Here is a 17,261-nt window from a genome sequence, read left to right on the forward strand (position 1 = left end):
TTGATTTGAATCTCTGCATGTGGATTGACCCATTTCATATTCATATATATCATATCATCGGATTATAATTATTGATGCATCAACATGTTCATTACTTTGATGTTGCAGCTCTTTTTAAATCACTTTATATACTCCTGGCTGTAAAACATCACCCGATGCTAAGCTATGGTGCAGCTCTGATCACGCCTGCGCCCGCAGTTTGTGCTGAAGCCACTGTAGTTAACAGTAAAGTTATCTGATGTTCAAGGGACCTGAAACACCTGCTGGCCTGCGTAAACATCTCTGATGATGTGCTGTAGCTAGCTCTAATTTGCTGCCTGAGCTCAATTGGGTCCCATTATTGCCGCTGGGTTTGGGGTGAGCTGGGCTGCAATTTCTCATTATTCCCCCGTGTTTGAACTGGGTTGGATTCTGTCTATTTACAGATGTTTGGGTTTTTTTGCCTCCATGCTGGCAATAGCCAAGACCAAGCTTTTCATAGCAGAGAATAAACTCTATGGTAAACAAACATTTGCACACTTTGTTTAACCAGATGATCACTAATGAACACCACTTTTTTTGTTTTTGTTTGTTTGCTGTTTTTCCCTCTCCCCCACCCTCTGGTGTGCTAAAAACCCCACTTACCCCCTTGAGGTTAAAATATCTGACATCTTGTGATGGTGATGTCATTGAAAGCCGGATTCTGCGCAGTAGTGACATCCACGATGAGGGAGTTCCCGCCAAAACCTGTCCAACCAATTACAAGCAGCTCCATTGAATGTGAGCACATGGATTGGCTAACACAGCTGTCAGTCGTGGCGGAAAATCCCTCTTTTGTGTAATTTTAAATCAACTTACTGGATAACCCCTTGAGATGAACCATCTTGTTTTAGAGGGGGTCCAACACAAAACACAGAGTACAACTCTTGTTAACCCACCCACTCAACTACGCACACACACAGAATAAGTGAACATTAGATACCGCAGGGTATATGACCTGAAACTAGTAAAACAAGTAATGGTAACAATGATAATTATAGTGATAATAAGAACAACAGTATTCTGTTCAGAAAATGTGTTCCACGCCCAAAGCCGCCCAAACGGAAATCCACACGATCACATACATGCACAAACCTGCATCCAAAGAAACAACATACATATGCACATATGCATGCAATTAAGTTTACTGTTACTATTTATATACTAGTATACTATTAAATAACTCATTAAAACCAAACTTATCATAAAAACGAACACAAACATGAGAACTACATTCAGTGACAGAAATCATCTTTGGGAAAAATGTATTTGATGTGTACTGTGAGTTTTTAGTGTGGCCTCTTCTCTAACATAGAGGGGCGGGCTTTATGACCTATACTGCAGACAGACACCAGGGGGCGATCAAAACCTAAAAGTTACACTTTGGGGGAGCTGTCATGTTGTCCATCTTCATATACAGTGTATGGGTGGAACAGATAAACAATACACTGCCTTATCTTAGAGTTTCAAACAAATTAAGCTTTAGTTTCAGGAAATGTGTTTAAATTAAACTTTTTTGGGGGGAAAAACTGTAAATCCTTTATGGATGTGATCAGTCAGCACACAAAAGAACTTGCAGTATTTTTCCAGCAGATGGCAGCAACCAACCCGAGAAAGCGCTTCAAAGTGGAAAAGGAAACGGAAACCCGTCATTTCTTTTTATTTTGCATTTGTTTTGGTGAGGACCAAACTGTCAAGGTAGTAAGAATAACAACACCGAACTTCCGTCTGGGCGCTTCAGTTTAAAATATTAATTTATGAAAAATGATCTTTTATACATGATTTGATTCAAAAGGAAAAAAACATGAATGAAAATGCGATTTTAAATCATCAAGTATTGATTCTAGTGTGATTTGTTTGTATTAAAAACGCACATGTAAAAGATATATGAATTGGAAGTTTATTTTGAAGGGTAAACCTGCAGTCTTCCGGTCTCGTTTAAGCTAACCCTGCTGTCGTTGATGCGCGCGGACGAGCCGCTGCCAAATCTGACAAAATATAATTTGCCAAACGAAACGTTTGCAGCCGAAACCCACCGCCATGACTCCGTAACCGGGCGGAGGAGGACACGGGTTCGTGCTCGGTGGGTGACCGGAGTCAGTGAAGGTTCCGCCGCAGAGCAGAGACGCTGCGCCCCGACACACCGACACACCAACGGCCGGAGGAGCCACAATGAGCTCGGAGCACCAGAGCGACAGCGAGGACGCCGACGAGTCCCAGGACAGGCCCGACGGCGGCAGCGACAAAGACGACGACCCTGACATCGACGATTCGGACGTGGAGGATGACATCGCCCCGAGGGTGTCTCCCTCACCGCCGGGGAGCAGCGGGAGCAGGCCGGAGCGCAGCGCGAGGTCCGCGGACCCAGAGCCCTGCAGCGAGCCGCCCGCCGCGCCGCAGACTGGGAGCGGCGAGAGCTCCGTCCCCCGCCGGGGGAACAGCCTGTTTTCATGGCTGCAGAGCAGGACTATAAGACGCGGGGTGTTTGTGGACCCGGCCCGGGAGAACTTCAGGACAATGACCAGTCTGTACTGCTCCATGAACCCGGCGGCGGAGTCCGTGAACCTGAGCACCCAGACCCACGGAGCCGTGTTCAACCTGGAGTACTCCCCGGACGGGTAAGACCACAACGCTGCAGGCTAGGCCCCTCACCCGGACCTCCCAGGGCCCCCAGTGTCCTGGGACGTCTTTTACATGTTTGACAGTGCTCTGAAGGGGTGCATGCCTGGAAAGTGCTTGAATTGCATCTTCAAATTAATCCATAGATGCTTTCGTGTGTCTGGGCTGCTTAGGGACTGTTCTTTACTTATCAGAGGAGGGGGTGTGACTTCGTTTTTTTAGTCATTTGGTTACTTATTTTATTTGAAAAACAATGCAATGCAACACCTTTGTAATGTTTAATAGTGCTTGCCTGGAAAATCAAACGTATTCTCATATTCTTTAATCTGTCTGGACTCCTTGGGGACTGTCCTTTACTTACCAGAGGAGGGGGTGTGATATTTTTATGAATTTATTTATTTGGTTATTTTAATTTGAAGAAAAATGCAAGGCAAGTAAATCAGAATACAACCAAGCAACCAGAAATTGCCACTTTCCTGGAAAACCTTCAAAATGCTTAATAGTGATTGCCTGAAAAGTGCTTGAATTGCATCGTCAAAATTAATCCCTAGATGCGTTCATCTGTCTGGACTCTTTAGGGACTGTTCTATATTTATCAGAGGAGGGGGTGGGACGTTTTTTGATATATTTTTTAATTGAATTATTTTATTTGAGGAACAGTGTACGGCATATAAATATCAGGGTCCATTCAAAGTTCTTGCAGTTCTTTGGATTTATTTCTCCTAAATTTAGCAAACAAAGAAACAATATTACTATTATTATTTATTCATTTTTTATTTGATTTTACAGAATAGACATATGACAGTTTATTAAACAATTGAGCCCGCTTATCTTACAGTCAGATCAAAAAATGTGTAGTTCTTAAAATCAAACCTTTTAAGGTGGAGGAGCCGCTGACGGTGTGATGACTGCACGCAGAGTTTAAGCCTCTGGGTGAGCAGACGGCAGATGAAGGGTGCAAATCCTGCAGTGAATCCAGGTCAAGCTGCGTCCAGTCTGGGTCATCTCTGTTTGTTTGTGGGCTCATTGTGACTGCAGGAATAAACACACCTTGCTCCTGCACAATCAGGTGTTCATGTGGAAAATGAATTAAAGCAGCAGCAGGGAAAAACATCTCTGCATCTGCATGTTTGGGTGAAAAAAAGAGAATTCATCTCATGTTATGACCAAGTTTTATTGTGATTATTCACTTTATTACAACTGCGGGTAAACAGTCCCTTTTCGTCACAGTCAGGGATGTTGAGAAAAGTAAATTTCAGTCTGTTCTCTTTTGACCTGATGTCTGGAAAACATACTTTCTACTGGTCAGTTTGATGAATTTCTTTTGTGGGGACGACCGCTGATCGGGGTGAAATTTTATTACCTTTTTGTTTGTTTGTTTGTTTGTTTCCGGGGTATTGCATACATGCATGACATTGCCAGTTTTTTGTTGTGTCTTTCTTCTTTTTTTTTTTTTTCTTTTTTTTACAGAAAGCTATATTAGTACCCTCTTTGTTTTATATCAGAATTGCATCTATACTCCTGTTTTTGTTGTTATTTATTCTTTTCTTTTTAAACTGGAACATATATTTTTTAAAAAGTAAAGACAATAATACAAAGTAATTTAAAAGTAAACCTATTTTTTAATACATATATACATACATTCACACACACACATATATAATAATAATAATAATAATAATAAACAAATAAGCAAATGCATTTTTTAAAATCAGACGGATGTAGATACATACATACAGATTTTTTTGCTGATGACAGCCTGGGATATGTCAGTGATTAGCATGTATTTTCTCCACATGCCAAATATGGTAAAAAAATAAATAAAGACATCATCAGGTGGAAAATATTAAAAATGAAGATTTTAAGGCAAAAGCCCAGAATGACACCCAGAAATAATACAATGCACGTTTTTATGCTTTGATGGCTGTGGGATCAATAATTGCAGGTTAAATGGGTTTCAATGGCGTCGTTTTAACTGTTTAGTTTCCACAGTGTATTTTAGATTTATTGTAGGAGCTGAGCTGGAAATTCACAGATTAAACAAAAATACACAATCTTGTCAAAATGTATGCCATATGCATGAACACAGCCAAAATTATCAAAAAATGAAGAATGTAAAGTGCGTAAAATGCGCCTAACAGTCTCTAAGGGTTTATCTTTTTTTTTTTTTTTTTTGGTAACGTGGCAAAACAGATCAGCTGTTTTCCTCCTCCAGTGTGTTTTACGAGTGTCTGTGTTTTGTGCGCCCCGCTCAGGTCTGTGCTGACTGTGGCCTGCGAGCAGACTGAGGTCCTGCTGTTTGATCCCATCTCATCCAGACACATCAAAACCCTGACGGAGGCCCACGAGGACTGCGTCAACAACATAAGGTGCCGTTTTATCGATTTAAATCATCAAGACAGGGTTATAAAGCAAGCGTGCAACATCTTGCATCTCACAACGGTGGGAGGGAAACAAGGGTGTCTGTGCTCAAAGCAGTGAAACATAAAGATATTCAGTTCGCCAACATGATCGTTTAAATCATCTTTATTGGTCAGAGTACGTCAGACGAAGCTCCTTTTCAGAATACAGAGTCCTGACAGAAATTTCTCCCCTGATGGTGTGTGTCCTTCAGGTTTTTGGACAATCGTTTGTTTGCCACCTGCTCTGACGACACCACCATTGCATTATGGGATCTCCGCAAGCTGAACTCAAAGGTTTGCTCGCTGCACGGCCACGCCAGCTGGGTGAAGAACATCGAGTACGACACTAACACTCGGCTCCTCGTCACGTCTGGCTTCGACGGAAACGTCATCACGTGGGACACTAACAGGTGTGTGTGTGTGTGTGTGTGTGTGTGTGTGTGTGTGTACTGTTTACATTTTAGACGAATGTGATAAAACTCTGAAGGTTTAAAGGTTAACCCTTTGAAACATGGATTGACATCTGTTTTCTTGTGCTGCTTTGAGATGCATTATACAAATATTGAAACCTTTGAAAATTTAAGCAAATTGGTTTGATTTCATTCAAAAACACGGGAAAAAGGAAATCAGCAACTTGGCACAAAATGTCCGGTAAATTTAAAAACATTTTTTAGTTAAAGGTGACAAGGAAATGACGAAAGAATAATAGGAAAGGAAAAATATCAAGAAAGCTATATGCATAATTCAATTAGTTATCAAACATTATAACATTTCAGGTCATTTACTGATTTTCTTTTTTTGTCCTTTTACTGTTTTTTTTAACCGTCTTTTCAAGGTGGTTTTGAAAGTCCTCATAGAGCTGCTGCATCTCACATTTTCGGGCAGAGTATTCTACTGTTTTGTCGCTTTTACAGAAAAAGCTGATTGCCCGAATGCAGAGTGATGAAATGGTATAATATGGTTATAATATGGTTATAATATTGTACAGAAGATAATCCAGAGGATCTTACAGAACTTATTGATTGAGTGAACACAAAGTTTTAACAGAGTCTCGTGGGTTTGGTAATTGCGATTCTCGGTCTGTTTCTGGTTAAACAAAAAGGATCTTACTCTTAGAAAAAGGTCTACCTCTGTAGGGATCTTTTGCATAATGCTGTCAAACTCTTAGAATAACAAGTTGAGCCTGTCAGAGGCCAAAAGAAACACTTTTAGTGGACATACATCGACAGTGTGAACATGCACAAGGAGTTATATTGCAGCCTGTTTAGCTGCTGTCAGCTGCAGTGCTCTTGCTCATAGCTGGACCAAATTTAAAAAACTGTTTTTCCCAATAGTCACTTACAAACAAAAATGTGAGAAAACAGGGCACCAAACCACAATAAGCCTTCAAAGCAGTGTTTCAAAAAAAGATTGACGTACTTTGACGTTGGTAAATCTGTGATTGTTGTCCCCCTGCAGGTTTACAGAGGACGGCTGCCCGCACAAAAAGTTCTTCCACACTCGTTACCTGATGAGGATGCGTCTGACACCCGACTGTTCCAAGATGCTCATCTCCACTTCCTCAGGGTATCTGCTCATCCTCCACGACCTGGACCTCACACAGTCCCTCGAGGTGGGCAGCTACCGCATGCTGCGAGCGCGACGGACGCCCCTCAGCTCAGGTCAGACCACAAAAAAGAAGATCCACCCATATTTCATATAACTATTTCACGTACCTTGTTGACTGAAAAAACTTTTCTCTGTAAAGCTTACAATCATTTAGTGCAAAAGAAATTGTAATTTCTAGCCTCTGTGCATCAGTGGGTTGGGGCATTTTTTCCGACCACCAGAGGGCAGGATATCAGCTGTCTGTGCATGGAAAGACAGATTTCAAACTGCTGCCAAAAATTCACTTATTTAAAACAAACATATGATAATTTGCAGACTTCATCTAGACAGCAGAGAGATGCAGGTCATTTGTTTTTACAATGTTTGACTTGCTCCATAAGTGAATAACTGATGTTTAAAGATGTAATTTTCCCACAGACTGCAATAGAATTCAAAGTGCTGTCGAAAATATAGTTTTTGAGACATAATCCTGAAATGTTGCACACTTTATCGATTATGACAGCAAAATTTTGTCTTTTTTCATTGACCTTGAAGATTTATTTAACAAGAATTTACAGGTAAATGTTTTTACTATTTACAGTCAAACATGTTGATGCACCGTAGGCTCAATTTTTGATAAATCAAAAATCTGTCCCACAGCCAGCTCTGACTGGAGCAATTTTACAAACTGTCTCGCTCTGCTTCGCTACCTGTTTCCTAATAATTCAGCATATTAAGCAATAATTATGATGGCTGTGTAATTTTTCTTTCTTTATCTAGTTAAAACTATTTATGTTTAGACTCAAATGCAAGGAGTTACTTTCTTGCATCGGTTTATGTCATTTCAAATTTAATACTTAAGATTTTCTAGACATTGCACAAATGTATCATGGTCCTTATGAACAGGTTACTTATGACAGGTATTTGTAATCATTGTTGATATTTTGTTGACTAAATGATGGTGATTTTTGACCCTGTTGTGATTTATGTAGATGGAGGCACCTCAGCGTCCAGGTCTGCAGGAACTCCTCGTCAGGGAAATGACTCCAGCAAGATTCATCCTCCCCGAGAAGGTCAGAGACGAGACTGTGAAACCGATAACAGATGTCATCTGATGTTTAAGAATATAAAGTTATGGTGTGACTCTGTTGTCGCAGGTCTTTCTCCCAGAAACAGTCTGGAGGTTTTGACTCCGGAGATCCCCGGAGAGAGAGACCGAGGGAACTGCATCACCTCCCTGCAGCTCCATCCAAAAGGCTGGGCCACGCTCATCCGCTGCTCCAGCAACATGGACGACCAGGAGGTGAGAAAAACCTGCTGTCTCAAAGCTGAATTTATGATAAGATCTGAGAAATGATATAATCAACTAACTGTTAAAGCTGCACTTGTATATTTTCATATGTTTGATTTATGCGCAAAACTCTTAATTCCAAAAGTAGTTATCTAATAATAGTAGTAGTAGTGGAGTAAAAAGTAAAAAGTGGAAAAGTGGTGTGAGATTGAAATAATTATCGTAAAAGTTCCTCAAATTTGTATTTCAGTACAGAACTTGAGTAAATGTACTTAGTTACATTCCTGCTCAGGGACGCACAGTAACTGAAACTACAGTAACTGGGGTCGATGGACTAAGTAAAGTAGTATTTTATAATTACTTTAAAACATCTTTTGAATTTGATTATATGATATTCATGCATTTTTTAAATGTTCCTCAAATATAAAACATTTTTTGATGGTGCCAGGCAACAATTTTGTGGCCTTTGGAAAAAAAGATGTTATTTTCTTATCTTGTTCAGAGTCCTCTTTGCCAATCATAAAATATTTTCAGCAAAAATAAGACAAAAACTTGTTCGTATATCGTTTCTTGCATGAGGACCAGTGTGTCTCCGGTTCAGTTCTTCTGTTGCATAATTATGTGAATTGTCTCATCACGGATTAAAGAAGCCTGTAATGGTTGGGTGGTGTCACTGTGGGTCCCGAACCAACGTCAAGTGTCTCCACTGACGACACCAACATGATGATAGTTTCAGGCCCCAGTGTGTGACAGTGACTACATCTAAACCTGCGTCTCCGTCTTCTCTCTGCAGTGGACGTGTGTGTACGAGTTCCAGGAGGGAGCGCCCACCCGCCCGCTGGTCTCTCCCCGCTGCTCCCTCCGCCTCACCCACTACATCGAGGAGGCCAATGTGGGCAGGGGCTACATCAAAGAGTTGTGCTTCAGCCCGGACGGACGGCTCATCTGCTCCCCATACGGCTACGGCGTCCGCCTGCTGGCCTTCGACGAGAGCTGCGGCGAGCTGGCCGACTGCCTGCCCGTCCAGACCAGCTGCCTCAGGGAGATCCGCTCCATCTACTCGCACAGCGACGTGGTGCTCACCACCAAGTTCTCTCCAACGCACTGCCAGCTGGCCTCGGGCTGCCTCAGTGGACGCGTCGCCCTTTACCAGCCCAAGTTTTAGCAAAGAACGACGCACTGCAGACCGGGGTAAAGACGTGCTGATCCCGCACAGATCTAGAAATGAGAAGCAGAATACTGTTTGTATGACTAAATTTTACCATGATTTTAATCTCCTAACATCTAATATATGCAGATTTCTGTTGTGCAAAAAATACATTTACATAGTAATATGGTCTACCTGGTATCCTTTAGTGTAAATAATATCAAAACTATCAAAGGAAAATGTGTTTTTCAAAAAAATTTGAATTATTATGAACCTTGAATAACATTATCAAGCTTTTGTTTTTAAGTGCACTAATGGTCCAGATGGGTGGAATTTTGTTGTTTCACACAAAATTAGAATCAATGTGTGGCGCTCTGGCTTCTGACATTTTTGCAAATCCGTAAACTGGCGTATCTCCACCTGGAGGGTTATATCCTCACTCTGGCCTCTGACTCTTTTGTGGGTCCGTGACTGCAGCACAGGTGAAGGTCTTTATGAGTTTTTCCCCTCTGCAGCAGTTTGTGAGTCATGGGATGGAGAATTGATTTATTTGGATCCCCATTAGCCACTACCAAGATAGCAGTTACTCTTCCTGGGGTCCACACAAGTCAACATTACATCATAAAATAAAACAAATTTCTGACTTCAAATCCAAGGCAAAAAAGAACAAACCAAGAAAAAGGAAGAAAAATCAACAGTATAAAAAGAAAAGGATAAATTAACAGTGAAAGTTATGATGACTATAATTACCAAAAAAACAACAAGAAAACAAAAAAACTACGGACAGTACAATCAGAGGTGATTAGATCAGATCAATGGATGTGAGAAGCAGCTTTTTGTGAGCAATTGCAAACTTTTAGACCCAGTGCAACAAACGGTGAAGTTTCACTTTCACCGTGCCTGCTGGTCTACTGCTCTGTCTGTGCCCACAGTACTCTCTGCACTCCGACAATGTGGTGCATAGAGTAACAGTGCGTGTATGTATGTATGTATGTATGTATGTATATATGCATTGCAATAGGGCTCCTAATGAACGCTCCAGTTCCAATTCAATACATGGTGGCAGATGATGTTAACATCAACTGCCACCATGTATTGCAGTCAGCCGCAAATAAATAAATTTGTGGTAAACCATGATTTGCTGCATGCAGATATTTGACACATGGTATAAATGAAATATTATGATTTCTGCGGACCCTCTGTCAGACAATCTGTTCGGAAAACTCCACCCATCTGGCACTTAAAATGAGCAAACCTTATAAATATATTTTCAGTACTTCTAAACCCAGGTCTGCAGCTGCGAAACAGACTGAGTTTGTTTTGGTGGGAAATGTCAGCTGATGGCCTTCTGAAAGAAAAAAATTCAAACGAAAACTTCAGCCTTGACCGGGCTGCAGGAGTGGATTTAAACTTTCAGCCTCTCTGACCCTGAATTTCAAGAAAAAAAACAAAGACAAAGGGCAACTGAGGCTTTGAAAGCAGACTCTCATCCACAGCAAGGAGGCTCAACAGATGCAACACGGCATCAGTCAAAACAAACTTTGTGGCTCTTTTTCATACTAAAGATAAATTTTCGTCTCTAAAACAGCAGAAAACTGTGACATCCAGACGTTGCTGTCTCGGGATAAAAACACTAAGGATGCAAACAGACAAATATTAATCCATTAACAACGAGACAAACAAACAAACAAACAAAAAAAAAAACAGGCACTCGCATCTGTCGCTGATCGTCCTGATTCGGCGTCCTCTGCTGCGTCGCTCTCGGCTGCTCTGCTCTCGGCTGCTCCGCTCTGCTCATGCCTTCTTCACAGGTGCTGCTTCTCTGCTCATACAATCTGAACTTTGACCCCCGACTCCAAGGACCTCATCGCCTTTACCCACCTGTTTCTCTTTTTCCATCTCCACCCGTGTCCGCCTTCTTGGTCTTTCGTGGTTTAGGTTTTTTTAGTGGTTTTTATTGGTGTGTTAATGTCCGCACTACTTGTTCATGGTGTTAAATTAATTTGACTCACTTCTTGTCGTTGTTGAGGCCACTGTTGTTTGAATCACTTCTCATTTCTCCTCACAGTTTGTGTGTTTTTATCTAAAGCCTGTGAGTGGAAACTTCACGCTGTCTGGACAATAGAAAAGTCCAGCTGCTGTCAGTATCTCAGTTTTCACAGTATCCCTATTTAATGTTTTCCACACCCATTTTCTTTGCAAACTGCAAGTTTTTCATACTTTTGCGGCAGAAATGCTCTTTACAGTAACATATTTCTTTTCTAAAAAAGAAAAACAAGGCTGGCATTATTCTGTACTTTTCTGTCTCTCAATACTTCCTGACTTGCTTGTCTGTGGCAAATCTATATTCTGTTAGTTAGCTGTTGACATAACGTCCCTCAAATATGCGTCACGATGCATGATTTATCGTTTCAGCATTAACGTTGTGTTGCACACTAGTTGCACCACAGGATCTGCTATGTCAAGTAAGGCAAATTAACTCAAGCAACTTATTTGCTGCTTGACACAAAAGGAAAACTTGCACAGTTCTCTTTTTCCAAGACTAATACCGGCCAAGGCTTCCCCTTTAATACAGGTTACGTGTATATGTGACATAGTGGCAACGTTTGTTAGGGGAAGTAAGACTCACCTGTGTGTTTGTGTGAACAAATATACCATAACTGAGCCAGAAAGTGCTGCAGACACTGTCAAGTGCATGCTTTTCTGAAATTTAAATTTTTATCATGAGTCCTTAAAAAGTCATGGAAAAGTTTTGAGATTTTTTGAGACACTTTTTAAAAAGGCCCATTACTTTCCTGAAACAGCTGGTCACTGTAGGTTGTGGGAAACATTACTTTTTCAGCCGTGGCGTAAAATACATTTTGTTGAGTGTTTAAGGCAGCAGGATAGTTTACACAGAAATTATGAAAATAAATTGCTGTTTTTAATTTTTTTTTTTTTCTAAAATTTGGTGCTCTCTGGCACAGGGAAATACAACAGACGATTCATGATTGGTTTTGGTTATTTCATGGGATTTATTGATACAAAAGGCCCAGACACATCAAACAACACCAGAGAATTAGTGGCAACAAAAGTCGACTGTTGCATCACCTCATGTCGCCAGTATATAGGCAAACAGTTGCCCTTGAACACACCACAGAGACTAAAACTTACGGCCAACAAGCACGTTCGTTCTGCACCTGCGTGAGGGGAAATAACTCCATAGTGGCAGATGGCAGTTGTCTGTAATCATCATTCAAAAAGGGAAATCAGAAGACCGTCTTGACACTAGTTAGCAGGTTAGGGACACACTGCGGTGACTAGGGCGACAGATGCTCATCGACAGCCCAACATTGACCGACTGTCAGCTTGGTGTGTCAGGGCCGTGAGAGAAATACAGAATATTGCCAGATTCATCCTTTAATCAGTGGCTAAAAAGTGGCAGTGACTTTTTTGCCAGCAAGTTTTGTCAGAAGTTGTCTTAGCATCAACCGTTTAAACTCAATAGGATGAAATTGTTGCCAAGACACATTTGACTTGTTTTTCGACCTTGTACCTCATTTTGTTGGTTTCTGAAAAGAGTGTTTATCCACATCAGTGTTCAATTCCCTCTTTCTCTTCCATCACATCCAGTTTCGCTGGATCACTTTTTCAGTGTTGTCATGAAGGTGACCAGTCAGGTTGTTTTCCTCTCTAAGGATTGAATAGATTGCTTTTGACTGTTCCAGTATCAGCAATGCTTTTGTGTTTTCCAACCGGTGTAGTATAGCTGCTGTAAGAGCCGAGCACACGCGTGGATGTTACACCTTTAATGTAAACTGGTTACAGTGCATACTGACTGACTGCAGAATAGATGTTAAGTAAACAAAACATAGACATTAGCGTATACTACTATGCATACCGGCCTTTATGAAGATTCTCCTTTCTTATTTATGCCAGGGAGATGCTCTGTGTGGAGCTGTCAGATGCCAAAATGTGATTTGCATGGATAAGGCAGTGTTTCTCCTTTCTAGTGAAACTGTGAGCTGAGAACTACAACTGAACACCTGCTGTTATTGATTAAGAAATAATCTTAACATGTGGCTTAAAGGTCCAATGTGTAGGACTTAGGGGGATGTAATGGCAGAAATGGAATATCATATAATAAGTCTGTTTTTTTTTTAGTGTGTAATCAGTTAAATATAACATCAGTTGTGTTTTTGTTACCTTAAAATCAGCCATTTATATCTACATAGGGAGCAGGTCCTTATCTGCGGAGGTCGGCATATTGGATTGTCATGTTTCTACAGTAGCCCAGAACGGACAAACCTAAGGCTCTAGATAGGGACATACATGTTTTCGTGTCGGCCACCGAATTTTGCGGCCCCTTCGAGATGAGAGCTTTAGAAAAACACAAGTCTTTAAAGTAGAACTGTTCTATTTAGTGTTTTTAGCAGTTTAAATCACCTGGTCCAATTGTTTTGGAGAAGAGTAGACCTCTGGGGATAATTCATCTCCCAGTAAAAACCTCCTGAACAATAAACACTGAAGGAATTCTAACCGGGAGAAGTTTTAGCTGGTTGCGATCTGCAATCCTCAATGCTAGATGCCACTAAATCCCCCTAAATATTACACACTGGACCTTGAAATTGTAAAATAATTATTTAATATTTTTGGAAATATGCTAATTATTCCTTTCTTGTAGAAAACAGATGAGTGGATTGATGCCATTGAATATAAAGCCACAGCTAGCACTCGGTTAGCTTAGCACAGTCATTGTGGTCCTGCCCAACAGTTCAAAATTAGACTTACATTACAACTTAAATTCACCGTTTAGTATATTATATGTAGTTTGTTTAAACTGTTCTTAAAAAAACCAAGCTTCAAACCAAAATTTCACTGGTTTGTTTTATACAAATGAAATAAGCAAGTTATAAAGTGTTAAATAGCTAGCTCCATATGTGTTGGTCTTTTATGCTTGCCGTTAGTGATCCCGGCCATCTATTACTGTTTCCATTCTCTGTTTAGCCAACAAAGTTAACCGTCTGCTAGCCATTGCTTCATGTTTAAACCAGCTAAGATAACCAGCTGCTAGTTATAGCTTTGGGTTTAGCCAGCTAAGCTAAACTGCTGCTAAACATAGCTAGGCTTAATACCCAGCTAACCAGCTGCTAGCTGCATTTTTGTGTTTAGAAAGTCAAGCTTCTAAACCGGCTGCTAGCTAGGTTAGCTTTTAATATTCCACTGTTTCCACTTTGTGTTTAGCCAGCTAAGCTAAGTGGCACTAGCTGTAGCTTTTGCCAACAAAGCTAAACTGTTACTAGCTGTAGATTTGTGTTTAGCCAGCCAAGCTAACCGGCTGCTAGCTAGGTTTGCCGTTTATTTTCCACTGAGGCCAATTTGTGATTATCCAGCTGAGCTAACCGGCTGCTCGCTGTGGCTTCGTTCTCAGCCTCTTAAGCTAAACTGTTGCTAACTTTAGCTTCGTGTTTGGGCTGATAGTTGTAGCTTTGTGTTTAGCCGGTTGGTTTATCGTTTACTATCTGTAGCTTCGTATTTGGTCAGCTAAGTTAACCGGCTGTTAGCTGGGTTAGCTGTTATTTCCACTTTGTGATTAGCCAGCTAAGCTAACCGGCTGCTAGCTGTAGATTTGCACTTAGTTAGCCAGGCTAACTGTCTGCTAGCTGTAACGTTAGCTTCGTATTAACCGTTGGTATCAATCTTCTCGTCTGAACCGCAGCCAGAAAGGTAAGGAGATTTTTCCCTAAAATAACTGTTAAATTAATTAAAATTTTGGTTGAAAACATGTCTAAAAAGCAGGTGTAGCTAATTTAATATTTCCCAGCTCATAATATGGTCCTGTTTGTATAAAGGAAGGATGCTTTTTAACACTTTGTACCTCAGTTAAACTGCTCAAAATGTGTGTTTTCAGTATCACATATGGAGGAGTCCATTTCACCTTCATTTCAGTCAATTCAGGGACTTTTACCCGCTTAAACAACTAATTTCCCAAGTTAAAGACATAAAGATTACTACAGAATGATTTCAGTTAACATTTATAGTATTTATATAATAAATTGACTGCGCTGAAGGTGAATGGGCCAGCCATGCTGTATATTTAATGCTGCTTTTATTTCACTTATATTCACAAGCTCTTCGGAGAGAAGTGTCTTATCTGCCATTTTCACTTCAGGTATAGCAACTAAAAAACCGGGTTCATTTTTATGACTTTTGTTTCTCAGTCCAGTTCTGGGTTTTAACCTGTATTCTGTTGTGGATTAATTATTGAATGTTCTCAGTAGTTCTGGTGTTTCCTGTGTACTGACTGATAACAGCTGGAGCAGGGGTGGACAAGAGATCAAAACTTGTTAAATTGCTCGCACTGGTGTTTCCTAAATACACAGCAAGTAATCCCAACAATGATACTAAAATGGTACTTATTATCACTGAAATAAAAGGGTTAGCTTCTTTTGCACTGCTGACTGTTTGAGTCCAGTATTTCTGTTCTTAAGTGTTAAAACTCCTCAAATGAAGGGTTGAAAATCAACCAATAGATGGCAGCCAAACACAACTAGTGGTTCCCAAATAAGGGGTCCTGACCCCACAAGAAGTCAATAATAATAATAATAATGACCTTTGCATCTTGTATTTTGTCTTTTGCACTATAGGGTCCCTAAAAGCTCTCTAAAAATATTCAAATTAACCCTATTACACTTGGATCTACATCAATTTTTTTGTGCTGCATTCAAATGCCTTTCACAGTCATTTTAACCTCTGAACCCTGTGAAAATTGGTTTGATTTCTTCACAAAAACATAATGAGTAATAAACTTGGTAAAAAAGTCTGCAAACTCCCCCAAAAAAGTAAGAGGTGACATGGAAATGAAAAAAGATTTTTAAAAAATGTATTAAAATTATATTACAGAAATAGAATCAAATGTTGATGTAATTTTCTTATTTGGTGTTTCTTTTACTTTTTGTTATTTTTGTTTTGGTTTTTTTGTTTTTTTTTGTTTGTTTTTTTTTTGTTTTTTTAACAAATAATTTGGCCATTTCCTGGTAAGTTGCTTACCACCCTTTAGTATTTTAGGAAGAAAGCAAGCCACTAGTTTGTAGTAGTTTCATGTCCCGTCATTGTTGTTTTTCAGATTTTTGTGCATATTTTGTATCTCTTTGCAGTTCCTTACGTCTCTTTGTGGTCTTTTTGAATCTCTTCCTTGGCAGTATGTGGTAATATTACATAAGATGGCCAGGGGCCTCCCTGACACTTCGGGCCCTTGGACGTGTGCCTGTCGGCCTGTTCTGTGACCCATCCCTGCCTTGATCGTTTAATTTTGATACTATTAATTTCATGTAACACTCTTGTATTTCACAAGAAAAAAGCAAAGATACACATTTTGTGTCAACCCAATTGCCAGAAAAATGTTGTCATTATATGTTTCTGCAAACCACAGGTATGTAATATATAACAATTAAAAACTGCCAAATAATTTTGGCTGTGTTCATACACATTTCAGGTGTCTCACCTCAGTGTCACACCATAACCTCCTGGTGACAGTTCTCATATAGTACGTCACTTTAGAGACGTTCTAACAATTAGTATGAGAAGTACAAATAAAAAGTATTTGTGGTGTACAGAAATGTACAATGACAACATTTTTTTTCCTGGCAACTGGGTTTTTTTATGATAGAATATTTTCCGTTATTTTTAGCCATGCTTGTGTCACACTAGAATATCAATAACACAAATAAGTAATATTTATTTGAGAATTTAATGTCCTGTTGGACATCAATCAAACAAATACAGTCACAATTTTAGAAAAAACATGTCACATATCAGACCAGCTGACTCTTAAACTTAAATCCTCAACTCAGTCGTCTTACAGCAACAAACACCACAGCGTCATCGGCTATAATGTAGACAAAAGAAAAAGTGAGTCTGACCTTTGATAGTCCCTGAAGCCTTTCTAGTAAATCTGTAAATGTCCATTTTCTTTAAGAAGTCCCACAACTTGTTTCTGTAACTTTTTAGACGTGAGTTTGTGTCCTTGTTTTGGGAAGGAAACCCTGTTATTTAACCCTTTAGAACCTGGATCAGCACCAGTTTTATTATGCTGTGTTTTACAAGCATTTACTCAACTTAACCCAACTGGTTTGATTTCTTCAAAAAACATTAGAAATAGGCAATGAGCATCTTGGCTAGAAATGTCTTGAAAATTGAAAAAAAAGTGAAAGGTGAC

At 40.0% G+C, this 17,261-nt stretch overlaps 1 protein-coding gene across 1 annotated transcript; it reads left to right on the forward strand.

Annotated features, from left to right (window-relative positions):
• Positions 1–1,942: 1,942 nt before the first annotated feature.
• wdr32 (WD repeat domain 32) lies at positions 1,943–9,714 on the forward strand. Its single transcript, XM_042500671.1, has 7 exons — positions 1,943–2,636; positions 4,893–5,006; positions 5,252–5,449; positions 6,498–6,700; positions 7,619–7,699; positions 7,784–7,929; positions 8,711–9,714. Exons 1-7 carry the CDS (start codon positions 2,191–2,193, stop codon positions 9,080–9,082), a joined length of 1,560 nt encoding a protein of 519 aa, XP_042356605.1. The 5' UTR covers positions 1,943–2,190; the 3' UTR covers positions 9,083–9,714.
• The last annotated feature ends 7,547 nt before the right edge of the window (positions 9,715–17,261 follow it).

This window comes from Plectropomus leopardus, chromosome 14 (assembly GCF_008729295.1).
Source record: "Plectropomus leopardus isolate mb chromosome 14, YSFRI_Pleo_2.0, whole genome shotgun sequence".
NCBI classification, from domain to species: Eukaryota; Metazoa; Chordata; class Actinopteri; order Perciformes; family Serranidae; genus Plectropomus; species Plectropomus leopardus.

Bases quoted from the DNA above. Each gene is read 5' to 3' on its own strand.
- wdr32 (XM_042500671.1), top strand. From the start codon at position 2,191: ATGAGCTCGGAGCACCAGAGCGACAGCGAGGACGCCGACGAGTCCCAG. The intron at 2,637-4,892 runs GTAAGACCACAA...CGCCCCGCTCAG, and splicing joins CTGGAGTACTCCCCGGACGG to GTCTGTGCTGACTGTGGCCT. The intron at 5,007-5,251 runs GTGCCGTTTTAT...TGTGTCCTTCAG, and splicing joins GACTGCGTCAACAACATAAG to GTTTTTGGACAATCGTTTGT.